Below are 21000 nucleotides of genomic sequence, written 5' to 3' on the forward strand. Positions count from 1 at the left end.
ATTAAACAGCTTGGAAGATCAAAGAAAATCTTTAATATAACTCTGACTGGATTCGTCTGAAAGAAGAAAGTCATATACACCTAGGATGCCTTGAGGGGGAGTAATTCATGGGCTAATTTTAATTTTTGGGTAAACTAACCCTTTAAGTCACCATTTACTCACCCTTGTGTTGTTCTAATTGCTCACCATTTTGAATATGAATCACGAGGATCAGTTAGCCTTCAGTTAAATGAATTAGGATACATTCAGCCATGTAGTTATGGAAATATTTACGTATTGGAATGCTCCAAAAAGATGAAGATGCAGGTAAATTTATAAGCACCTTCGTGTTCCCTCGTCTTCGTCGTTTGCTTGCTTTGTCACTTTTGGTGTCACTTTTGGGGTGAATTCGCTTGACCAACTAGAACACAAGGGAAATTTTAGTGAGGAACTTTTACACCCTCCCACGAAACTCTAATGAATGATCTTCGCAGATAGATTGTAGCAGATATATCAGGTTTTAAATTTATTATGGCAGTTTTCTACTTCTGAACCTTCCTTGCCAACGTTTTTGCATTTGTCAACATATAACCACTTCATATCAATGTTCAGCAGACAGCATGCTGGCCTTCATAACAGTAGAATACAATTAATCTTCTGTTTCAGGGATATTTATTGGTGCAACCAAACAAGGATTTGAAATGAATCTTCCATTTCTGTTCCACACCACAGCACTCAGAGACATGTATGCAACACTCAAGGCCAACAAACTATTTTAAACATGTAGTTGCGGCTTTCCATATGATATACATTAAATGCTATTACGAGGCCCAACCACATTTAATGAATTATGTTCCACTACAGAACAAGCAGCTCAGCATTCACAGTTAATTAACCAACAAATGTAAATTACACTTAAACACTTAAGTTTGCCACTGACCACATATTTAAATCTCTGTGAGCCCTAAGTGCCCTTCACATTAAGTTTGGGTAAATACATGAGAAAAATCATTATAATGCAACATAGCACTTTATACTAAAAAGCAAAAAATCATACTGTCTGTACCCCATCTATGCCACTTTGCAGTATGCTGAACTAGTAACCAAGCAGTTTTTTTTTTTTCAATCAAGCTTTAATGGACAATGAAAGGGTGTCATACTAGAACTGATGGAATTAGCTTGCGGTCTGAGAGCTGCAGTTAACTGAGCATCATTGGGCATGCTAGATTAAACCTGCTGTGTTATGCAATCTGTGCCAACCACAGAGAAAGGAGTTTATCATAGGGCATGATGACAGCACATCAGTCTCTGCTGATGCAGTCAGTGTGCATGTTTTACAGTAGCACATGCATTTCATAACTCTATCACCATGTCCTAACCAGCTGCAGAAGCGACACTACACATAGCAGCGTTGCACCAGGTAGCCCCACCCAAACGGAAAACTTTTGCTCCTCATGCATATTGCCTGTGCAAAAGTCACTGCTACAATGCACGGGTGTAGTAGGAGGTTGCTATGAAATGGATGAATTTTCATTTTTGAGTGAGCTATGACAGGGTCCAATGCTGCTCCCAAACCAAAAAACACACTTGAATCAGTTAATCAAGGTCTTCGGGATCACTCGAAAGTTCCAGGCAGGTGTGTTGGTGTCATTTAAAGCAAAACTCTGCAGGAAGGTGGCCCTCCAAAAGCAGTACAGCCCTTTCCAAAGGAGCTCCAGTCATTCCTTCAATTTTTCCCTTCCCGTTTTATTGTCTCCTGGACAAAAATGTAAGTCTGATTGCATAGAAAAGTACTAGCACACCTCTGCTCAACAAGCCGCATGATTTGAGGTATGATTCATGTCTGTTGCACAAATGTGCGGCACAAGTTACATACTCAAGTTTAATACTTAAGGTTAGCGGTTCCTTCAAATCCCTGACCCTAAGCAATAAAACCAGTGATGATTAGGAAGCACCCTGGCATCTTCAAATGCAGATTTGCCAATATCAAGACTTAAAAGAGTTGATCGATCAAGTAACTCGAAACAGGAACCGCCCCTGCTGCTAAACGGGCCAGTGTAGCATCTGCATGGCGCTCAGCATCCCAAAACTGTGACCTGATTTGGTTTCATGCAGTCCGTGCTGAGAGAGCCACATACTCTGCCATCTGCAGTCCTCCAGACCCCCTGTGCTGCAGTTGTGGAGGATACAGCTTACATAATGAGCATCAAATCCCAGCACAGTTGACTGCAGCCAGAACTGCGATACCAGCCCATTAAGTTTTCCGGCACTGCACCAGAACTTGTGCACAGTGACAGATAGGGTGTATACACCTGGGGAGACAATTTCTCAACTCAGGGAACACACGGAGTGCAGATACAAGAGTCCAATTCCACTTTTGCAGGATGCTCGACAGAACCGGGTAGTCAGCAAGTTTCATGCACGCATGCATCAGAGAGGTCTACAAGGATCTAACACAGGATCCTGCAAACCCATCCCACTTACTCGGTGCAAACATGCATCCCACAATGGCCTGACACTCCCCAGAGTCCCAAAGGACTGATCTAACCCGAACCTTGCCCGATCACATCAGCTGTCTGATTAAAATTGAATCAAGGCATCAATAAGTCAGCAGTGCCACCTCAGCCTTCACTCTTTCCTCACACACACACTCACTTGCACCTCAGACCGCTGGCGAGTTTCACCACGGCAGTGTTGAGTGAAACGATCCAGTCCAGGAGCCACATGGCAGAGGAGGACAGCGCGGGGCAGGACGGTACAGTGCGAGCCACAATTGAACCGCAGATGAGATTTTCTTTCTATCTCCCAAAGTGTGCCTGCCTGCTCTCTGCTCGCCTCAACACTACTGATCCGACACTACTGAGCTGGAAAACAAGGCAGCGCAGGAGGGAGGGGAAGGGCAAGAGAAAGAAGAGCAGAGGAGGAGGGTGATAAGTGAGTGAAAACTAACACGGTGTGGCGCAAACGCACAGCAGGAGGAGAGGGCACGATGACATCCTTTGAATAGTCATATACCCCACCTCTCTTCGGCAGAAGAGCCGGGCTGAACGTTCTGTCGGTCTGACATGTCTTATTTCAAGGACATAAGCAGACCCCAGAGGCCATGTTCCCCTCTGTTTGTGTTTCACCTGAGCGTTCAGTAGATGAAAGAGTGAGTGTGTGTGTGTGAGAGGGAAAGAGAGAATAAAACGCATCTGGCTTGATGGCTGTCACAAAGTACTGTTATGTAACTGCTCTCTTCAGGTCAGACGTGTGGCCATCCAGTATTTAAGAGAGGAACACACACACACACACTATGAAGGTCTTCATAATTGACATGATCCATCATTTAGGCTAGTCCCAGAATTTTCGGGTGAATTTTAGGTTGTCGATGATCTACATTACATTTGGTTCTCTGATTCTTAAGAATTTGTTTATTTGACTTCTGTTTTAAGAGACAGATATATTGAAGATGTGACAGGAAAAATAAATCAAAAGTTGGGACAATGAGATTAACATATGTGGCAGGCCAGACTCAAACCTGCATAACCCACAGAACATCACTACTTCCCACTGACCTTCAATGCAAAGACAACAGCAACAAAAACAAAATATCTTCATTTAAGTTCTTAAGAAGCACAAAAGTCATACAAGTTTGGAATAACGTGAGGGTGAGTAAATCATGACAATTTTCTATTTTTTAACTAACCTAACAGATCAAAATAAAACACTAAACAGTCAAATTCTGATATGCATTATCACATTCTGATCCAAACATATACTACTTACAATGAAACCATCCAGCACTGATACACAAATTAGCCTCGAATCCAAGGTGAAGCTGCATGCAAAAGAACACTCTAAATAATATATTATCATGTTTCCCAACTCTTTTAGTCCAATACACCCTCCCATCCATCTGTAAGGCTCAAGGACTCCATCTACACAAACTAAAATGATGATGGTTTAATTTTAAACTAAAAACAATCAATACTGGAAGTGACTTTATAGTCTATATATTTAAGCATGTTCAGCGTGCGAGCTACAACAACAACATCCACACAATTCGACAAAAACAGACATAATATTTTTAGTGATTGACCAAAATGATTTTATTTTATTTTTTTAATTGAAACAAAAATTTAAAAAATTAATGTTATTTAACAATCAATTAATTAATCAAATTTATTTAAGGGAACAGTTAATTTAAATGTGAAACTTTGCTATACAATTTACGCATTTTAAGTTTAAAACAATTTAAGTAATCCAAGATGTAGATTGGTGAGCAAGTGATGTAATGCTAAATTTCTCCAAATCTGTTCCAATGAAGAAAAACTCATCGTCATCTTGGATGACCTGAGAGTGAGTAAATATTCAACACATTTTTATTTTCGAGTGAACTACTCCTTTATCAAACAAAACACTCAAATGAAGAATTATTTAAATTGCACATAAGCCAGTTTTTAAGCCTGTTACACCAAATTAAAGGGTGTCAAAACTACATTTATTGTTTGAACTTCAGAATAAAATTGACAGAATTTAAGCTGAGTTTCATATCAAAAACCAACAAAACACAAAGCCTATTTCAATTAATGGATGGGAGGTGTGCTACAAATACGGTTTAGTGACGTTTTGATGAAGAATCAGCAAAGACTAAACGATTTAAGAATTGATACTGGTTCATCAGAACAAAGACTGCTTAAAATCAAGAAATCAGTATTTCCAATCATCATTGCCAATCCAGTGTCCACACAGCCGACATGTGCTGTATCTTATCCACGATGTTTGCACGACACAGTCAAAATGTGCCTTCTGAGAAGAACTCATTAAACATCACTGTTATAGTCAGTGATCTCAGCCCTCAAAAAACGGTTGGCCCAAAAACGAAAACTTGTTTTCTGATGTTTCAGAGGCTGGGGGAGAGACTGTAAATGGGCCTAATTACAACATATTGAAAGCTGCCAGTTTTGTGACAAGCCATTTTGACACAAAAGCAGCTTATTCAGCATACAGAAGCAACTTTTCCATTGACTGCCATTCAAACAGAACAGCCTCTTGTAACCTTGTTGTGAACTTTATGCATTCTGCTTTTTTTAAGCTAAGAGTGAGCGCTTTGAATTGAGCAGTTTTGAAATTCCAGGCATGTTTAGATCTCTTAATAAGGTTCAATGGAGATGGGTTTTTGTTTGTTTAGTTTTTTTGGAGATAAGCAATGATCTCTCCATAGAGCACACTATTATAACTGTTTCCACCATTGTAGCACTCCCTATACACTGATGTTTCTGAATCATGTTCAGACCTCTTTTCACAACTTTATCCCAAAAAATAATTGGAATCCACACTCAAATTTACTCACTTTTTGCCAGGTTTCTTGGTTTTGGTCCTTTTCTTCCTCGCCTGAAGTGCAAGTACTGTCAGAAAACAGATAACAGAGTTTAAACCGTTTTATTTGGGCACTTCTCATAAATTATAGAACCATAGAAAAAAGGTTTTGTAAATCATTACATTGTTTGGATCATAAGAAACGAATGGCGGGGGGGAAAAATTATTTTTGTTTTTTATTAATATTTTATTATATTTCCTATGTAGAGGACACTAGGACTCAGTAAATATGAAAATGTAAACAAGACTCTATAACCAAAGATGTGCCTAAATCAAGAGCTGGTGATTGGCTCTGATGAGACATCAAGGAAAAACACTAGTTCACGCCGGATCTGCTCAGAGACGTGGCTCACACGTGAGGCTGTATTGTATAAGCATCCAAACCCTCATGTAAGATGTAAGGCTACGTTTACACTAGAACGATCCTCGTCAATACTTGTGTTTCCTCTGTGTTTCAGAAAAGATCTCAGTCCACACCACACGACTGATAACGCATGTTACGTGACCATTCATGAACGCTGTAGCATCATGCTACATAAGACAATTTATAAGATTTATAATATGTTTTTAATCAAAACTCACTTTAAACCACCATTGAGTGTTTGTAATAACTTCCGATTGCGATCTAATGTGTGTTTTGGCCATATAATGTTGCTGAAATATGCTATTTGTAGCCTTTTATATAGGACAAAAAAAGTCATATCACAATTTTTTTTTTTTTTTAGGAAAATCACAATTTTATCACGATTCTTTATAATGTTGGTTTTACTATTTTGCAAGTTGTCTGAGCAGTACAGCCAAAGTAATTTCCCTATTTTAAAAACAAAGCCTTACAAGGTAACAAAATAAGAAAAAAAAGAACGGCAGCCAAAGTGGGCAAAGATAAAAGTCTTTGTCGTTATTTTAAATAAGAACAAAGATACACATTACAAATACACATAATATACAAATATATACAGGTACAGTGGGTGTATTTAGCAGTACCATTCAAGAAATTGAATGAACAAATACCAAAATAAAACACTGTATAAATTAGTGTTGGGCGATATGGTCATTTTTCAAATCGTCATATTGCCAGCCCGTGAGATCGCGATACACGATATTATTGTGCATGCGTGTGTGTGCAAGAGAGAGACTCACTGTACTTATCATAAGCTATTTCATAACTATGTGGTGTTTTAAACCGCGCAGGTGGCACCAATAATCGAAATAATATACTTTCAAACATAGGATATTGATAAACTAACATGTTAAATATAAACATTTAAAACCGCTATTTCATATATATTCGGATACAACAGTCATATATCGCTATTAGGACCGCACGTCCTGTGACAAGTTTGCCTCATCAGAGCATGGAAGTTATCAGTATAAAAGGTCTGCAGTCAACGGTGAACATCAAAAGTAAATTTATTTTAAAGACCAACAGTTTAACACTAAATATTGGACATAAACGAACACGTTAAATATAAAAGTACTTAAAACAGGTAAGTTCATATATTTGGAGTAAATTAAATTGAATGGATACAGCATGTGTGAAATGTGGTGCTGAAGGGAAATAGTGGGGCAATTTGATAATAATAGCCGAATTATAATAGGCTGCCTAATAATAATAATAATAATTTAATACATTTATAGGAGAATGAGCCTATATCATCCTGACTATCGACAAAGACATTTGCGATCGTCGATACATGATACTATCATCTATCGGCACAAGCCTAGTATAAATTATACATTTATTCTTATTAAAGCAACTGTATTAAAGTTCTTCAGTCAAGAGCAGTGAGTGATTTTTCTCTTTGTGTTTTATTGTTTTATTAACATTAAAGGCATAGTTCACCCAAAAATTCTGTCATCATTAAGTCACTCTCAAGGTTGTTTTAAACCTGAATGAGTTTCTTTCTTCTGTTGAATGTAAAAGTTATTTTAAAGAAAGTGGGTCCCCCCAGCAGGGGCACAGCTGCACATTTGATGAAGGGTATGCAAGATCAGTGTTGGCGCCCCCTGTATTCTAGCCCCTGACACTAACTCCCGCAGAAAACTTTCTGCAAGTCAATGACCAAAAGCCCATTAACTAGCTTGTGCATGGAAGGATACAAACTCATCAGGGGTGAAAAAAGTGACAAAGGTTCGAACCCCCTCCCCCATTTTCAATACCATAGGAAAAAGAAAAAAAAGAAAAGTGTTGTATAACATCCCCTTTAAAGGGGTCATATGATGTTGCTAAAAGAACATTATTTTATGTATTTGGTGTAATTAAATGTTTATGCGGTTTACGGTTCAAAAAACACATTATTTTCCACATACTGTACATTATTGTTTCTCCTCTATGCCCCGCCTTTCTGAAATGCGCAGATATTTACAAAAATCATCGTTCTGAAAGCGAGGTGTGCTCTGATTGGCCAGCTATCCAGTGCGTTGTGATTGGCCGAATACCTCAAGCGTGTGACGGAAATGTTACGCCCCTCACCATATTGTGATGCTGTGTGACAACGAGACAAAACCAATAAAACCCATTATAATCTAGGCATTTGTTGCATCCAGTGGGGACATAATTACTGATTATAATGATTTATACCGTCTTTACACACGTTGCATCGCGCCGCGTAAACATAAAACCATGTCTGCATTTGTGATAAGAGAAATGACAAACAACAAGTGCTACTCTACACTGCCCAAAACTCATGTTTGAATCGTCAGTGGCAAATCCTTTAAATATGAAAACGTACTTACAGACTGAGTCAGAACAGCCGGCATTGTAGTCTACTCTACCAGGATCAGGAAACAGTCCTCCATAAAATGTGCTGCACACATCTGAATATTTGGGTTGAAGTGTTCTGGAACAGTGTTGTAAATACAACTTAACCACTGATTTCTAGTCGTGTCCTCATTTGGAAGGCCAAACAAAGTATTTTCGCTTTCACAACGAAACACACAGCGTCTTCACAACATGGCGGCGGCAGTGGCAGCAACAATAAAGTTACGTCTTCTTTCTTTGCGTGAACATTTGGGTGGCATTATGCAAATCTTCTCACACAGTGACGTAGACATATGGGGGCGTGTTTAAATTAGGCATTTTAGGAGGGACTTAACTTTTATAAAGAATATCTCTTTGGGTTTGAGACTTTAGTCTTAGCAACTTTAGGGATCTTATCAATTCATTAACAGCTTGTACACTCCAAAGAGAAAGGAAAACTTGAAATCGCATCATATGACCCTTTTAACTCCAGATGGTTGACCCGACAGTAGAACACTTCTGTTTAAATAATTTTTTTTCAAACGGCTGTAATATTGTGTAGCGTCTGGACCAATCAGACACACCATTTTTCATTTGATTTAAAAAATCAATTATTCATTAGATTAACAAACATTCACAGACCCCTCACCCAATAAACATACTGGGTGCCAAGATGTCTGTGAACGAGGCCCAGGACCCTGGTTACCATGGCAACCCTGACACCTTTGCTAGACCAGATAGATTTTACGACCTAATGGCATGTTGAGAGTTCTCCCTCTCACTACATTTTCCATAGGAAAGACACATAATGCACAGCAAAATGGACTCTTCTATAGTCCAGAAACCTTTCTGTGAATGAACACACATATCCTTCAAGTCATTGTGTATATTGCTGTCTTGTATATTGTCTGTTGCATTGTAGACTATTTTATGCATGCTTATGATATAACCACTCATTCATGTAACCTTACATATACCATGTTTGGTCTCTATGAATTCGTATTTGGATTATCTAATTGAGAGTGTATATTATATGTTTATACCTATGCAACATATTGGTGTTCTAAGAACATTTAGTAATATTTCATCATGCCCCCACTCGAGTTCCATTTGCAAATTACCATGCCCTCACACAAAGGGTCATAAAACCCTCCAGTAATGGCAACCTCCCACTTGGGATTTCAGCCTTTCTCATTGGACAAGCCCATCTTGAGAGGCGTGAATCTTCTCGGACCTTAAAGGCCTCACATCAGTGACCCGCCGCAGTCGGTGGTTCTGTTAGGTTTTGAGATGATGTGAGCTACAACGCTCCAGGACACCCTAAGTTCGTGCCAGGCTTCGGCCTTGACTTTTCCTTTCCCCGAGATTCTCTGACTCAAACTGGTTCTTTTTCATCAACCAACTTCAGCAAAGATCAACTTGAACCTTCAGATTGCATCAAACCTCTCTTTCAGACAGACGAGACGTGCAAGTATTCAAACTTAGTTGTATTAATTGATATATTAAGTATCATGGGTACCTTGTTACAAAGGTGTGTTTGAACTAAGAATCTGATGTTTCCTTCAGGCTGTAAATCTGCTGAATATCAAATGGTTCCATACTTTCACATTCTTATTTTTGTTCCTCTTTACTGCGTAAGCTTTAACCCTTTCCTATACCAACTGTATGCGTGTGTGTGTGTGTGTGTGTATGTTAGACCAGTTTAAGTGTTTATGTAATGGTTCCATACCTTCATTATTTCTCTCCTTTTTACTGCTTAAGCTTTAACCCTTTTCCTATGCCAACTGTATGCATGTGTGTGTGTGTGCGTGTGTATGTGTATGTTAGACTAGTTTAAGTGTTTATGTAGTACGTTGGACTAGTTTAAGTGTTTATGTAGTTAATAAAGTCTTCCTTGTATCACACTTGACGTTGTTCATTGTTTGCGCATAACTGGAGTCACTTAATCATGCAGATTTATGCTACAGGCTCTGTGTAGAAATGTACAGTAAGAAAGTTATTTCCCTTAACCAGGAAATTAACGTTCTTAGAATTGACAGACAGTTGACCCTAAGAGGTCAAGTAAATACTTACAGCGAATCTAAATATTTATAATTAATAACTAGTTATGATTAATTATTCATATTTCCCCGTGAGCTGATTCGCTACATTGCTCACTTTTTAGTAAGGTAATTTGAGGGGTTTTACAATATATAATTTTTTATTATCATTCATTTGCCTCAAAGTTATATATATTTTTTTACTTTTTTTATATAAAATGAGAACACTATGTAAAATTCACTTTAAAGAACTCCTGCATTTCTTCATGTATACTTATAAAGATAATTCATGGAAAATTTGTCACGCTTAAGTGGAAGATTTCTGCCACCTCATAGAAATACAAATACTATTGAAATGAGTGTCATGATATTCCCACTATAACCACTAGATGGCAGCAGAGGATCATTCATTGTCTTATTTACCATTTCCACTCCGTAATATAGCTCTTTTCACATGTTTTGTTTTTGGATTTATATTCTGACATTATAAAATCTCTATTATAACATTTAAAAATTACTTTTTTTTTGTCAAAGTTCATTATTGTTTTGTACTGAAGTAGGGTTGTGACTGTGAGGAAATTTTCCCACCAGTTAATCGACGTGTGACAACACCGATAATACCGGCATCACCGTGGGGGCAGGGGCGTTCCCTCTTTTCCTCGCTTTCCTTCGCTGTTAAATAGCTTGTAAATGGGGCCTGCGCATTTTACTTTCAGTTTTTAAATAGCGGCAATTTGGCGTAAAGCAATTGTTCGTTTTTAGTTAGTTTGAATTTTCCCTCTTTTCTTTGCTTTTAAATAGCTTAATAGCACAGTGCACATTTTACGTTCCCTTTTTCGAATTAGCGGCAATTCGGCGTCAGTTGCAACAAAATACATCAAAATCACTTTAGCCTATATATAAAACATAGAACTTTTAACAAAATGAATAAAAATACACCATGCTATAGGGCAGGCTATGCCTAATATAAAATAACAAATAACTTACATAAAGTTTAAATAGGTATACAAAACTGGAACTAAGTAAACATGTATAATATATAACCAAATAAATAAGAAACGTAGAACATTTATTAACAAAACGAATAACAAAGCTAGGAGGCACGGTAAACACCTTGATGTCAAATTAAATAAATAAATTACACAAAGTTTAAATAAAGTAAAAATCAGCAAACACTGTGGAACTAATTAGGCTAAATAAGAAACGAATGTTTAAAAAAACTTCCAAAATCACCTTAGATAAACGGCAAAAGTCAACAGGATTTTCAAAGTCCAAAATACTGCCAAACAGGCGCTTTTGCATTTTGTTTCGAAACTAAATCATCTGCCATTGTCTTGTCTGTCTCACCTCACTCTTCTTGTCAGTCAGCTCGACTCACTCTCCTCACTGGATAAATTAAATCTGATCTGTGATGCGACTGTCGTTCGGCACGCTGCATTTAGCAGCCGCATTCAGTTTTTAATTGTAGTGTCTGTTCTTTTACTGAACTAAATGATTTTTATTACTATAAAAAATCAAAACGGTGGGAGTCGGTGCCTCGGTGGGCAAGTGACGTAACCGGTGTTGCGGCTTATCAACGGTATCACTGTCAGCACCTTCAATCGCGGCAAACCTAGTATGAAGTAGCAAGTTTTCTACATAAATCACACAAATTACTTATTTGAAAGGGGTCATATGATGCTATTTTAAAGATCATTATTTTGTGTATTTGGTGTAACAGAATATGTTGACATGCTTTAATGTTCAAAAAACACATTATTTTTCAAATACTGTACATTATTGTAGGTCCTCTATGCCCCGCCTCTCTCAAACGCGTCGTTTTCAACAAAGCCCCTCCTTTGACAAGTGCAGTCTGCTCTGATTGGCCAGCTGACCCAGTGCATTGTGATTGGCCGAACACACCACAAGCACGCATCGGAAATGTAATGCCCCTTACCATAATCGCAGCTTCAGCTTTCAAAGTAAATATCAAGACAGTTAATAATGTCGTTAGTTTTACCATCAGTTCAAGGCAGAAAGGGCAACAGAGCTGCGTGACAGACACAGTGATGATGCAGTACACAAGCCGCTGTTAAGACAGCTGACGTGCTATGATTTCTGACAGACAGTTCACTCTCCTGTGATGTGCCCCTGTTCCCCTCACACACACACACACGTTACTCTGCGCTGCGCAAAACTCCGCATTTGAACAGTCAATAGCAAATACTTAAAACTAATAACAAAACATACTTACAGTCGCTGATTCAGAAGCGCCAGATTGTCATAGCAAAGTCGGAATTGACCCTTTATTTTATTTTTTTTAGAAATAGCCTTTGTACACAGCCAGCCTTGTACTCTTCTAGGTTAAAAAAAACCGTCGTCCATAAAATGCATTGCACAAATTCGAACATCTGGGTTGTGCTGTTCTGTTGTAAATAAATCTTAACCAATGATTCGTAATTGCATCTACTTCCGGAAGGCCAAATAAATTGCTTTTGCTTTCGCACTGAATCACACAGCGTCTCCCTGACATGCTGTATCAGCACTACTGCTGTTCCTGAAACCACACCTTCTTTCTTTGCGTGCACATTTGGGGCGGCATTATGCTAATATTTCCACATAGTGACGTAGATATGTGGGGGTGTGTTAGAATGAGCCGTTTTAGGTAGGCGTGGTTGACAACTTTTATAAAGAATATCTCTTTGGATTTGAGACTTTAGTCTTTGCAACTTTACAGATCTTCTTTATGCACTAAGAGCTTGTAACACTCCAAAGAGAAAGGAAAACTTGAAATCGCATCATATGACCCCTTTAAATTTAAAACGGCAATGTTTGGCGAAAGGTGGCTAGTTTGTATCTTGTTAACAATCTTCTCAGTTTCTCTCAAATGTAAATCAAACGTCCATTGACAAACATATTGCGACTTCACTTTTTGAGCAATAGAGATACGCAGAAATGAACTGATATTAATGTCAATCACTTATTTCCCTCTTAGGCTGATGATACACAGGTCAACTTTTGAGCAATGTTGCCGGGCAACTTTGGGCAATGTTGCCATCAATGGGAAACCAGGTGAGACACAGGGCCAATGACCAATCTAAAGTATCCAGATTCCAGATAGAAATTTGTTACCCATTCTCAATTGGAAAGTGGCCAAGCAACATTGCTAAAAAAAAAGTTGCCCGGCAAAATTGCTCAAAAAATTTGCCTCGTGTATCATCAGCCTTAGGCAACAACATCAAATGTTGAATGACTTTATGACTTACAATGAAAAATAATAATAGCTTGCCATTTACTGTTAAGTTCACTTGTAAATTACTGTATTTTAATGCATTGTTTTTCTTTTCCCCTTTGTCTTTTCTGGTTTTTCTTTTTCTGGTTTCTAATTTTGGTCATGTGACTGTCTGTGACGGTAATGTGTCGAATGGTGAGCGGTTGATATGTACCTCGTTTATAAAAATAAAAACATATTTGAACTCATTAAAAATGCTAAAAACAGTTGAATAAAAATGTTTCATTACATTATTTTTAACAACTAAGCGTTTGATTATTTATAACGTTTTATTAAAGATTTTCACAATTATTTCAGCAAAATTGCGCCCCCCTATGAGCAGCGCCCCAATGCACTGCATATACTGCATATCCCGTTTTTGCAGCACTGCCCCCCAGTGACTTCCATAGTATTTTCATAGTCCATAGACAGACAAGACAATGGCGGATGATTTAGTTCTAAAACAATAAAAGCCTGCTGACTTTTGCAGTTTACCTAAGGTGACATTAATTTCTTATTTAATTGGTTCCACAGTGTTTCCTGATTTTTACTTTATTTACACTTTGTGTAATTTATTTAATTTGACATCAAGGTGTATGCCGTGCCTCCAAGCTTTCTTATTCGTTTTGCTAATAAACGTTCTACGTTTCTTATTTATTTGGTTATATATTATACGTTTACTCATTTCCAGTTTTGTATACATATTTAAACTTGATGTAAATTATTTGTTATTTTATAGGCATAGCCTGCCCTATAGCATGGTGTATTTTTATTTGTTTTGTTAATAAAAGTTCTATGTTTTATATATAGGCTAAAGTGAGTTTGACTTTGTATTTTGTTGTTGCATTCAAGCAATTGACGCTGAACCGCCACTAATTCGAAAGTGAAAGTAAAATGCGCACGGCGCTTTTAAGCTATTTAAAAGCGAAGGAAAGAGAGGAAAAGAGGGAAAATTCAAACGAACTAAAAACAAACAATTGCTTTACACTGAATTGCCGCTATTTAAAAGTGAAAATAAAATGCGCACGCCGCTTTTACAAGCTATTTAAAAGTGAAGGAAAGCAAGGAAAAGAGGGAACACCCCTGCCCCCACGGTGATACCGGTATTATCGGTGTGGTCACACGTCGATTAACCGGTGGGAAAATTTCCTCACCGTCACAACTTTACTATCAAAGTCAATGTAAACCAGCTACTGTTTGGTTATCCACATACTTCAAAACATCATCTTTTGTGTTCAGCACAAGAAAGAAATTAATGCAGGTTAGGGAAAACACTAGAGTGAGTAAATAATGGCCATTTAAATTTTTGGGTGAACTGACCCTTTTATTGACAAGCAGCAACATGTTTAGTACTATTACACAGTATTAGCACAATCAGATAACTTAGTTCAGTAATCATGCGCTGTTTGACAGTTTTTTTTCAGTGTGCGCGCGCTTCAGGTGTACGTACTCAGACAGCACGCGAATGAAATATTTAACTGGCAAGGCTTTAAAGCACATGCACATAGGGCTTTTCGGCAATGAATCGCCTGCGATTTTGAACACAATTTTGTGTAGCTTGTCAGTGAACTACGGCTCTGTGTAGTAAATGCAGCTCCATATGAACGCATGTGCTGGAGATTTACTACTAATCACAGGAGCAGCTTTACTGACGAGATGCGCATCAAAACCGCATTAAATTTTTTGCACAACTGTACTGCTGAATTAACATTTGATGTGAATATATGTAGCGTTGTACAGTATATTGAGACAGAGGTGCCAGAACTGCAACTGATAGACTGTGCGCTGTAGCGCGATACTATGATATTTCTTCAAAAGCAGATCGTGAGACATTTTAATTGTCCACGATCAAAAAAATCATCATATTGCACACCTCTACTTTTATATCAAACTAATCGCTACACCTTCTTAGCATTTCTCATGTAAACACCTGGTACTGTTATGAAAATAGGCAGAATGTCATGAAAATAAATACAAATCATTAGAGGTCGACCGATAGTGGATTTTGCCGATACCGATAGCTAGGTTGGACCACACTGGCCGATACCGATTAATTAACCGATTGTTTTAAAATTGATACTGAATAAAAACTAAAATAGTGCTTTATTAACAAAACCAGTACTGAACCATACTAGTAGTAGTAGTAAAAATAATTATAATAATAGTAATAGTAAATGTTGAAATTAACACACTAACAAGGAACAATACTTACACAGCTTTCATTAATCTTAATGCTACAAATGGACTCATTTTAAAGTGTTACCATTTTATTTCAACTGTCATGCTTAAAGATGCACATCTTTAAATATATACACAAAGGCTATAGCATTAAAATTATATATATACGGATATTGTATGTATACTCTCAGACTTGAACTGCTTTTATTCTTGAACACTTGATGATTATCTAATCAAAATAAAAGCGCAGAGCTGAGTCTTGGAGAACTCGCCGGTATCCCACACACTGCGGACGCGTCGCGTTCAGCTCGAGCAGCGGTCTAAAACAGTTTATTTAATCACCAAACAGACACAAGTTTACTTCAAGAATTAACAATTTGGTATCATGAGTTTGAAGTTCGGCATTTAAAAAAAATGGAGCAAACGGAAAGAGAAAGCGCGACCTATATTATAGCTCTATAAATGAAGCACACAGACTTTATTAGAGCCACAGAAAGACAAACATTTAGCTGAAAATGCACAATACACAATTCATTATGTACATTAACAACGATTCGGGACCAATATAATGTAATTTAAAGGAAAACTATGTGAATGGCGCGGCAGGATTTTCTGTCGGCTGCATTTAAATCCGCGTCTGAAGTTTCCCGCTCTGTTCAGCGTGCAGTATCACGTGTCTAAACAAATAGCACGTGCTGTCAATGATTTCAACCACTAGAGGGCGCTCTCGCACTGTATAATGACAGCAGATCCGTCTCAGCCGCTCCAGCAATGGACGCAACCCGGGAAAACTATCGGCATGGATTTTTGACGATAACCGATAGTTCCAGCAATCAACTATCGGTGCCGATTAATCGGCAAAACTGATCCATCAGTCGACCTCTACAAATCATACACCGCCGTAATCATGTGTTTATTAGCTTCATGTTTCATCCGTAGAAATGTTTTCCTGGGTTTCTTATGTACAGTACAGAACTGAACGCGGAAGTGTAATGGACATTCATCATCAGAGAAAGGGCAGGATATAAACACATAATATGATTAACAGATGAGCTGCGAATGAGCTTCCTCGGAGTCAGAACAACGATTGTGGAAGAGAAAACAGTGAGACAGCGCTGGAAGCTGCTAATGCTCATCAGTAAATCAGTGGAAAATGAATAGAAATGATGATTTTAAAATGAAAACGCACTAGTGTGAACATAGCCTAAAAGATGTGTAAACTGAAAACAATTTGAACTTTATTTAAACTATTTGCACTGATTTATTCTGTTGGTTATATTTTGTTCCTTTGAGCAGTGGCTCAGGAGATCAGTCATTGAGTCTGTAAAAACCTCAACAAGCTGAAAAAATAAAATGTTTTTTGAGGTAATGTGTACTGTAATCTTGTTAAAACGGATTTCATCAAATTGGTATCGAAAAAAGAATCGTTCAGGAATTGTTAACAAAGTCAAGGTATCAGTATTGATATCGAACATTTTTGAACGATACCCAGCCTTATGGTCCTCTGCAAAACGGATATGATAATAATGTTGGAAAAAGATGTTTAGCGAATGTTATATTTTGCATTTTGTATGCACACTAGTGCCTGCATTTAATAGGCATTTAATGGAAATCAGTTTTCAGGAATTCGACAGCTCCAGGAAACTTCCACCTGAACCAAACTTTGCACAAAGATTCTCAGCTGTGGTATGAAAGATACTAGAGAATGATTTGATATACTATTTTACGTTACACAATATGTTTGTAAACATGGCCAAAAAATGGGTTTTCCTATTATGTCTCTAATTTGCATATTAATGTGTTCTTTGGGCAACATGTAATGACAAAAGTATAATAATGAGAGTAATAACTTAGCAACATTGTCATATAACATAGTATTTCATACAAATATTGATATATAATGTTTTACTTATTATGTCTCCCTAAAGTGCCTGATAAGCATGAAGGATGTCCTGGTGTCCACTACAGAGGACATGTATGAAATCGATGCATGTCTCACAACAGAAAGCCCTATTCTGCTTCGAAAACCCCACTAAAGTTCCTGAGATGTTCATTTGTGACACACAATTCGAAAATCAGTCCGATTTAAAAAACATGTATGCTGGTGATACTCAAATATACAGTGGGGCAAAAAAGTATTTAGTCAGCCACCAATTGTGCAAGTTGTCCCACTTAAAAAGATGAGAGAGGCCTGTAATTTTCATCATAGGTATACCTCAACTATGAGAGACAAAATGAGGAAAAAAAATCCAGAAAATCACATTGTAGGATTTTTAAAGAATTAATTGGTAAATTCCTCGGTAAAATTCCTCGGCTCTCACAGACCTGTAACTTCTTCTTTAAGAGGCTCCTCTGTCCTCCACTGGTTACCTGTATTAATGGCATCTGTTTGAACTCGTTATCAGTATAAAAGACACCTGTCCACAACCTCAAACAGTCACACTCCATATATCTCAAGACCAGATGAAACGTCTAAATTATCCAAGCTAACAGAGTGTGTTAAAAATGTAAAAGATTGGATGACCAATCATTTTCTCCTATTAAATTCGGCTAAGACAGAGATTTTACTTATTGGACCAAAAGACAGTACACAGAATCTCTTGGATTACAATTTGCAACTAGACAGATGTACGGTTACTTCCTCTACAGTCAAAAATCTGGGTGTTATATTAGACAGCAACATGTATTTTGAAAATCATATTTCCCATGTTACAAAAACAGCATTCTTCCATCTTAGAAACATTGCCAAGTTACGAAACATGATACCTGTTTCTGATGCAGAAAAGCTAGTTCATGCATTCATGACCTCTAGACTGGACTATTGTAATGCACTGCTAGCTGGTTGTCCTGCATCTTCAATAAACAAGCTACAGGTAGTCCAAAATGCAGCGGCTAGAGTCCTTACCAGGTCAAGAAAATATGCTCATATTACCCCAATTTTACAGTCTCTGCACTGGCTACCTATTAAGTTCCGTATCAGTTACAAAATATTATTACTTGCCTATAAGGCCCTTAATGGGTTAGCTCCTGCGTACCTAACTAGTCTTCTACCACGCTACAATCCATCACGCTCCCTAAAGTCGCAAAACTCTGGACTTTTGGTAGTACCTAGGATAGCAAAGTCCACTAAAGGAGGTAAAGCTTTTTCGCATTTTGCTCCCAAACTCTGGAATAGCCTTCCTGATAACGTTCGGGGTTCAGACACACTCTCTCTGTTTAAATCTAGATTAAAGACACATCTCTTTGGCCAAGCATTCAAATAATGCATCTCGTAATCTTGTACTCCAGTTATATCTGATCAAATGCACATTATTAGTCTTTAGTTTGTGTTAAACAAATCACTTTTGCTTGGTTGGAACAGCAGCTACGCTAATTATGTCTCTATTTGTTTCTCTGTTTTTGCTTCAGTCTGGAACCAGAACACCTGAGAAGAGATGATGCCAACCCCTCAGAGGACCTCAGACGATGCCAACCCTGAAACAACATACAGACTACCACATTTAGCTATAAGTTTGATTGCATCATATAATAATTGCTGTTAATGGTGTTCATCGTCTGTTTTATTACGTCTTAAATTGATTTTTCCGTACATTTCTGCCATATGTACATTAACTGACAGTCACCACTGATAAGCTACCACTAAACATTGTAGAAACTTAATTTTCTGTAAAGCTGCTTTGCAACGATTTGTATCCAGAAAAGCATATGTATCCATAAACTTGACTTGAATGGTCTCCAAGCAATACACTAAAATATAATGTCCTCTACAGAGGACAAAAGTCTATGCCTGGGTCCCAGGATTAAGGTAAACACTTTTACAACTAAACTTATTAGTCTTCTATATTACAGCTAAAAGTAATATCTCTAAGAGACCGGTATTGAGTCATTATTTTCATGTAGCCACAAAACAATTTTCAAAACTTGGTAATCATAGTTTTCAAGATACCACACTACTACGGATACTACAATGGTCATTAAAAAAAATAATAATAATATTAAGTAGGCTAAAAGATTATTATATCGTGACGTTACCATTTTACCTCACAATTCATTTGGCTTTTTCAGTAGACAGTAATGTGGCATTTATGCGGTAACCACGGTTAGCAAAATATCTAAATAGATTCATTTCTAAGTTTTTGACGGCTTTATCAGTTTGTACGGTTAGCATTTTGTTGACACAAACAACAGAATTGTTTCCACAGCACTGACTTACTTTGATTAAAATACACATCTACGCGCAACATCGTGAGTCGAACCAAAACAAGAGAAGGTTCAGCTAGCAACGGCTCACGAGAACGAGGTCGCAGAAAACACGCAACAAACATCGATTACAATCAGAAACACGCTGAAAAAACTGAGAACTAAACAACAACCGCCCGCGTTCCTGATATACAGCGCAACATGAGCAGATGCTCCTGTAAAGCAGCAGCTCTGTTATATTAGCAGCAGCTAAACACACGCGCTTTTGTCTCTATCAGCACACACTGGTGAATCTCACAGCGCCTACGTCCACAACACAGATACGCTTCAGACGGGATGCTGTGTTTATTTCGATTTACACGAACGCTGTCGCTACAGACTGTCGAGGAGGACAGCAGTTCGGTCGTTTTGATGCTCACCTTTCCTTTCCATGCTGCACCGGCGGCTAAGTGCTCAGATTCACTCACATGTAACGGTCTGCGCATGCGCACTAAACTTCCCCAACAACAACGCGACGCTGTATCGAACGCCAAATGGTTCAGAATTCGCGTGCTTTTCACCGCCGTAAAAATAACGCTGTCACACCCACATGTACTTACTTAAAGGGGTCATATGATGCGATTTCAAGTTTTCCTTTCTCTTTGGAGTGTTACAAGCTGATTGTGCATAGATAAGATCCCTGAAGTTGCAAAGACTAAAGTCTCAAAACCAAAGAGGCGGCCGTACACGGTGCAATTCTGAAGGTCGGAACGTCGTGAGCTGTGGCACATGTCACGATTGAGTTTATAAATCCGAAAATCGTACGCAGGCAGTCACACACTACACGAATTTACTACGATTTGACAAACTCTGACGTTTCACGCCATTCGTAAAGATATGGATTCTGAGGACAAAATCGTTTTCTTTGTGGCAGGCGGCTTGTGACGTCCAAAAAAAACAAAAAACGAAGACAAATGACATGGCAAAGAGAATGGCTGAAAAGCATGGACTTTCTGTTCTTCATAAAGAACTCGAGGGAGTAGGCCATTTCTGGATTTCTGCTCGTTTTGCCGGAAATAAAACAGGCATATTCATTCATAAAGCTGAACGGCAAATTTGGCACATTCGGAATAACAAATAAATAATAGAACAGTATAATTAAACTAAAATTATTATAGACTATATGGTTTTTGTCATCTTCTGATTGGTCAACTTCAGATGGATCGCCAAATCGTCTCGTTCAACTGCACATACGCCACGAATTTAAACCGGCA

The 21000-nt window shown here is 37.9% G+C and overlaps 1 protein-coding gene across 5 annotated transcripts in view; it reads right to left on the reverse strand.

The window, feature by feature from the left end:
- The window catches only part of LOC107592563 (SRSF protein kinase 1-like), a 52559-nt gene extending 32267 nt beyond the window's left edge, over positions 1–20292 (reverse strand). Inside the window, exons 1-3 of one of the 5 annotated variants that reach the window (XM_016282092.1) lie at positions 20167–20292; positions 5315–5369; positions 323–400 (exon numbers count right to left, since the gene is read on the reverse strand). In XM_016282092.1, the coding sequence (XP_016137578.1) occupies positions 323–400; positions 5315–5369; positions 20167–20179 (146 nt within the window). In that variant the 5' untranslated portion in view covers positions 20180–20292. Of the gene's footprint in view, positions 1–322; positions 401–2634; positions 2814–5314; positions 5370–20166 lie in introns of those variants that run through there. The other 4 variants (XM_016282097.1, XM_016282095.1, XM_016282096.1 and 1 more) reach the window with 4 other exon arrangements.
- Between the last annotated feature and the right edge of the window lie 708 nt (positions 20293–21000).

This window comes from Sinocyclocheilus grahami, unplaced genomic scaffold, assembly GCF_001515645.1.
Source record: "Sinocyclocheilus grahami isolate Dianchi unplaced genomic scaffold, SAMN03320097.WGS_v1.1 scaffold154.1, whole genome shotgun sequence".
Lineage (NCBI taxonomy): Eukaryota > Metazoa > Chordata > Actinopteri > Cypriniformes > Cyprinidae > Sinocyclocheilus > Sinocyclocheilus grahami.